Consider the following 6886-nt stretch of genomic DNA (forward strand, 5'->3'; position numbering starts at 1 on the left):
TCCAACTCTTGGCTGTTGTAAATAGTGCCACAATAAGCATGGGAGTACAGGCATCCCTTCGGCATGATGATTTCCATTCCTCTGGGTATATTCCCAGCAGTGGAATACCTGGGTCATATGGTCGATCTCTCTGAAACTGTTTGAGGAACCTCCAAACCATTTTCCATAGAGGCTGCACCATTTTGCAGTCCCACCAACAATGTATGAGAGTTCCTTTTTCTCCACAACCTCGCCAGCATTTATTGTTCAGCGTCTTTTGGATTTTAGCCATCCTAACTGGGGTGAGATGGTATCTCAGTGTAGTTTTGATTTGCATTTCCCGGATGCTGAGTGATGTTGAGCATTTTTTCATATGTTTGTTGGCCATTTGTATATCTTCCTTAGAGAAAGAAGTTTGCTCATGACGTATTTTCCCCCTTTTTAAAAATTGTATATATTTAAGGTATACAGCATGTTTTGATATACAAAGCATAGTAAAATCATTAATATAGCCAAGTAAATTAACATATCCATCATCTCATATGGTTACCCCTTTTTGTGTATAGCAAGAGCACCTAACATATTCTTAGCAAAAATCTCAAATACATACAATATTATCATCTAGAGTCCTCATGTTGTATGTTAGATCTCTAGATTCGTTCATCCTACATATCTGCAACTTTCTATCCTTTGACCTGCATCTCCGCATTTCTTTCCCCTACTTCCGCACCAGTGACATATTCAATTTTTTCTTTTGCTCTCTAAGTAAAAATTTAATAGAGTCCTAAAATAACACACTTCCTCCAACACAGAATTGTTTCTCTTCAGGGGTGCTCTTGGCATTTTGGACAGGTCATTTCTTCATTTTGTGGAGCATTGCAGGATGTCTGTATCTATCTGGTCATTGTGACAAACAATGTACCCAACCCAATTCACATATCCAAGAGGGCCTCGGGAGAAGAAGAACCACCTCTGGTTGAGAACCACTGGAAAGGAAAGCTATAATTTAGTTTCCTCCATAGCAGCAGCATAGACCCTGGAGTTAGAGCTGTAATGAGGTCCCAGTGTATTTTGTAAACTAACCTGCCCACTTTCCTCATCATTGCTAATCCAATTCTGTTGATTTTCAGTTTCTGTTTGCTTAAAGCTCTTTGCTCATGGTCTCTATATATTCCTACTTTCCAATTTTGTGTGTGTATTTTAGGTTTTAAACCATTCTAAATGAAGGAAAAGACATATATTCAGGGCTCACATTTCTTATGGAGTCAAACTCCTTTAAATATATTTCTTCACTTTTATTCCTGGTTCACTCATTATTTAACTTTTCGTATGCTACATCTTCCATTAAGAACTTAGTGATTAAGAACACGAACTCTGAGGTCAAACCACCCAGTGTTGGTTCTTTCACTTATTAACTGTATGATCTAGGAAGAGTTATTTAATTCTTCTTGTCTCAGCCTCTTCATCTGTACAGTGGGAATAACAACAGTAGATAAATTATAGTTATTCTGTAAAGACTAAATAACATAATCTAGTGCTCCAAACAGTACCAGACACAGAGTAAGTGTTCAATAAGTGTTACCTATTCTTATTTAAACAAAGAATGGTGTCCCTATGTGCTTTTTAAAAATCAGCCTTAGTCCTTTATAACTATATTACGTGATTATTAAGAGACTTTCCTCTTTTGAGATGATTCATATAATTAATTCATCATACTTTGTGAATTTCAAATTGAGACATTGCAAAGAATGGTGTCCCTATGTGCTTTTTAAAAATCAGCCTTAGTCCTTTATAACTATATTACGTGATTATTAAGAGACTTTCTTCTTTTGAGATGATTCATATAATTAATTCATCATACTTTGTGAATTTCAAATTGAGACATTGAGTCTAACAAAAATATATTTGTGGAAACTATAGGACAATTTAAAAATCATATATCCTGGAAAATTCTGGGGCATGAGTCTTTTTGGGTTTAGTACTCCTATTGCTAAGATTATTGGAAGAAAATTCCTAATTTATTATTTATAAGAATATGTGGATCTGATTCTCAGATTTTAAAAAATCATTTATTTTAACAAAATTTTTTCCCCTACACCAGTTACTACATTGGAGATATTTATCTGATATCATAAATAGTGATAGGACCATCTAAATCTTTTAAGAAGTTTGACTATTTTTATGCTTAACCTTTGCCTTTGTTCTTGAATTTTTAAGAATTAAAAATAGTTGAGCCATTTCTAATGTTCGGCTTTTATTGTGAGTAGTACAGCTAAAAAATAATGACACTAACCCCACAATCCATTTTATAGTCACAACTCTAATGTTTACTGACAAAGACATCTTTTAGCTATTTATTCCCTGGAAATTAAAATTGTACATTTAACCATGGAGATGATATTTAACAGTGTAATTTTAAATGTCCCAATATTGGTAAGTAAAAATATCTTAGTAGTCAAAATTAATGAATATGATGAAACAAGTTATTTTAGGCTAGACCTATTATGAATTTGTGTTTTAGTTTTTATTAATAAATTAACTGCTTACTTTGTAAGTTATCTGCTGTAACCTGGAGCCATGTCACCTTTATACTCCAGCTGTATTCTGGGATAAATGTCCAAGAGTATGTGGATGGTTGCTTTTAAAAGTGAAGATAAATCTAGATACTTAAAAAAAAAAGTCTATTAAAAGCTTAAGGAACTATTTTGTATTTATATTATATCTAGCTCAAGGATTTTCTCAAAAGTTGGTAGAGAACAGATTATTCCCTCCATCTTCTGATCAAACCTTTGCAATGTGTTGACAATTGATGGCCTAAGTTTGAATACATTGTAGGTCCTGGCATGTGGGGCAATAGTAGAATATCAAAGGCCCTTGGAACAAAGGTCCCATTAAAGAAGCAGGAACTGAACTGGTTGATAGTTTAGATGTATATTTTAGAACATTTTTAGAAGATGAAGATTCTTTTAATAAAAATTATAAACTACCTAAAAATTATTGTAAATTATATACCAATTTCATACAAAGTCATTAAATATAATATTAAATATTACATATAATTAAATAACATTAAACATATAAATATATAATCCTAATATTGTGTTTGAACTCTATATATTTTTAACATTCAGTGAATGAAACATTTTCTACACAAATATGGTGAACTTATGAAAACATTGAAGAAAGTCATGGAATTTTTGCAAATAAGCAATGCCCTGAACTCTATAGAAGACCTTTATGATATGAATCTTTCAAGAAGTATTAATTAAATGAGGATAGGAACATTTTTCCCCACCACAAAATGCATACCAGCTAATAACACTTAAAATATTTTTAAAAGTAAATTGAATCGAAGGTACTCTTAATGAATTTCCCTCCACTAGTTACAGATTTCTGAAAATTTAGACACTATGCTATTTGTTGAGTTAACTGATAAAAAGAATTTTCCTCTACAAGTTCTCATGTTTTTCTTTCACATAAATAGAGTATAGCCTAAATCAGTAGTAAGATTCAAGAAATAAAGGATTTCTTTACTGTGTCTTCCATATATTTGCTACAACTAGTTTTTGTGTGATGAAGGACTTTATATTAATGGTATTGTAAATGATGCCTCAGAATTATAATGAATATTTAGTAACTTAAACATATTAGTTTAAATACATAGACCTTGATTTGAAAAATAACATTTCTTCAGAAAATGTCTATGAATCAAACTTTTTCCTATATCAGATAGATGTTTCCATAGTTTATAACCTTATTATGGTTTTTTCTGTCCATGTGATCTTTACTACATCCAGGCCTATCGCACCTCTACTGGTTCTATGAACAGATTAAATTGTAATAATAGGACTAATATTTTTACATTTATAGTTCAGTGTTAGCATAAAGGTCACTGAACTTCTTAATGTTTAGTCCTTTTTTACATAATAAATAGAAACTTGAGATTGTGCTCCCTCAGAATATGGGCTACTCTAATTGTGCTCTCATCACTTATTTGATTTAATGTGTATTTTTGAAACTATATTTTGGTTCTTTTCAGATAAATAAAAGTGTCAAGTTTACTGCCCAGGAGCTTTATGATTGTTTTTCTCAGACTGAGTATCGGTAAGTCACGTCTATACATAGATACACCATTGTAACAAGCTTTTACCATATACAGCATCACTTGGTGGTGGTGGTGGTGAAGAGTTCTTTTTATGTCTTTTCACTATACTATGATTTTTTTTAACCTTTATTAATATGAAATATTTCATACACTCAAAAGCTGTGTGTGTTATGTATGTGTATGTGTGTCGGCTATAAGGTTTAAAGTATTCTCAAACTTTTTGGCCTTAAGACTCTTTTATATTTGAAAAAATTATTGAAAACCCCAGAGAGCTTTTATTTATGTGGGTCATATTTATGTACATTTACTATATTAGAACTTAGAACTGAGAATTTAAAAATGTTTGTTAATTCTTTTGAAAATAACTGCATTAAGTAACATATTATTATGTAAGTATTTTTTCCCAAACCAAAAATGTTACTGACAAAACTGGCATTGTTGTACATTTTTGCAAATCTCTTAATGTCTGGCTTAATAGAAACAACTGGATTCTCATCACTTCTTGTGCATTCAGCCACTTGTCATAATCATGTCATGTATTGCTGCAAAACTATTGTGCACTTTTGCGAGAATGAAAGTACAAAAGGCAAATCACATCTTAGTCTTATGGAAATAGCTTTGACTTCTCTGACCTTGCAGACCCTCTGAAAGAGTCTTAGATTCCAGGGGGTCCCAGGCCATGTTTTGAAGAACACCCAGTGTAAAGAATACCCATATGCCTACCATTCAGATAACAAAATAGAACTTTATCATCCTCAGCTCATCTCGCCTTCCATCCTCTCTCTAAGGATTTTGTGTTTATAATTCTCATCCCTTTCTTTATGTTTTTGCTAAATATTATGTACAATAAAAATATGTTGATTTATTTTGCCTGATTTTGAACTTAGTGATATCACACTATATACTTTTTTTTTTCAAAATAATTTGGTTTATAGTGTTCATACATAACAAAAAGAAGTATTATAAATCTGATTCTTGTGTACTTGGTATGGTTGTGAAACCTTTATTATGGTCCCCTCAAAATTTATACTTTGGAACCTAATTCCAGGGGTTGGCCAGTTAACTCAGTCAGTTAGAATGTGGTGCTATAACACTGAGGTCAAGTGTTTGGATCCCCTCACTGGCCAGCTGCCAAAAAAAAAAATCACTCATGGATCAAAGAAGGAACCAAAAATAAAACTGCAGATAATAACAATGAGAATTAAAAAAAAAAAAGAAAAAAGAAAGAAACCTAATTCCCACTGTGATAGTATTCGAAGGTGGGGTCTTTGGGAGTAGGATTAGTTCCTTTGTAAAAGAGACCTCAAAGAGCTAGCCAGCCCCGTCTGCCATGTGAGAACACATAGAAGTTACTATCTGTGAGGAACAGGGCCCTCACCAGACACCAAATCTGCCTGTGCCTTGATTTTAAACTTCCCAGCCTCCAGAACCATGAGAAATAAATTTCTGTTGTTTATAAGCTTCCCAGTCTAAGGCATTTTATTATAGCAGCCTATAATAAATGGACTAAGACAGGCCTCTAATTCTGGGCCCAGGCACACAAATTTATGAGGAGCAAAAATCTGTTTAACCCTCTCAGGGTTGCCCTCCACTCCTCCTTTCACTCCCCCTTTCACTCCCCCATAGTCTACTTTAACTCATCATCAAGATTCATCCACGTTGATGCATGGAGCAGTAGTTCGTTTACAGTCAGTTCTATTATAACATGACATATGCATTCCTAAATATCAGCACTGCTTTATACAAAATCATGCAATAAAAACCACACCACAGGGCTTATGGGAAAAAATGAGGTTAGGGGCACAGAAACTTCATCAGGGACACATAGAAAAAAAAGATAGGAGCCTAATAAAAATGGTGTCACAGTTTTATATGTGTTAAATGGCTAAGAAATACATAATGCTATAATAAATCTGGCATTTTACCTTAAAAAAGACCTGAGGTTTGCTTGTGGAAGTGGTTATTGGAAGGGTTGCAGCTTAAGGGTTATCTGAAATTGAATGTAAAGTTTTAACACCAAACGTGAGTGGATGTCACTCATAACACACACAGAGAACTTAGGTAGCTGATACATATTTGAGGTGTTTGTATCCCTAAGTAACTTGATTTGCTGGTTTCAGTTTTCTCTGTTCATCTAGTGCTTCTCACTGCCAAACTCATGTATAAGCAAATGCAAAATTTGTGTTATGCTCTAGTTGTTCCTTAATGTATCAATGGTGTTGGAACAAATTCATGTGTTCAAAACAAGAGCTACAGCAGAACTATTTTCACTGCTATGTAATTATCACTAAATCATAGTTCATTTGCTATTTTTAACTTACAGATGTACATGTGTGGCTATAGGATTTTAGAAACAGGCCTAGTGACAAAATTAACTATCAAGATGCTTCTACTGTTAAAACTCTAGATTGGTAAATTTGTTTGATGATATCAAGATAGTAAGATTGATAGTCATACATAAATGTTACAACACAACTATGAAAGTTCACTCACTCATTGAGGTAAAATGAATTTTCCAAGAAAATCTAAAACCATTGGGCATATAGAAATCTGTTGTAGTTGGGGGAGAACAGACTAATCTTCAGACTAAATGAATCAGTTGTACTCTTGTTTATAGATCTTTACAAATAATCCACATTTAAAGATTTGTGTCAAAAATATAACATCTTCCAACCTTAGCCATATTTTTAAAACTGTAAAAAGTTTACTATAGATAACATGGAGGCCAGAGTTTCTTTTTTTTTTTTTTTTTTTTTTTTTTTTTTTTTTTTTTTTTTTTGGGCAACGGATTTCAACCCCCCA

The 6886-nt window shown here is 32.9% G+C and overlaps 1 protein-coding gene across 1 annotated transcript in view; it reads left to right on the top strand.

Annotated features, from left to right (window-relative positions):
* LOC103605925 (transcriptional protein SWT1-like) overlaps positions 1-6886 on the top strand; it is a gene marked incomplete at its 5' end in the record, with an annotated part of 59566 nt that overhangs the window by 35961 nt on the left and 16719 nt on the right. Inside the window, one exon of the mRNA XM_008590525.1 lies at positions 4019-4083. Within this exon, the coding sequence (XP_008588747.1) occupies positions 4019-4083 (65 nt within the window). The remainder of the gene's footprint in view (positions 1-4018; positions 4084-6886) is intronic.

The sequence above is a fragment of the Galeopterus variegatus genome, unplaced genomic scaffold (genome assembly GCF_000696425.1).
Source record: "Galeopterus variegatus unplaced genomic scaffold, G_variegatus-3.0.2 Scaffold6181, whole genome shotgun sequence".
In the NCBI taxonomy this organism is placed as follows: Eukaryota; Metazoa; Chordata; class Mammalia; order Dermoptera; family Cynocephalidae; genus Galeopterus; species Galeopterus variegatus.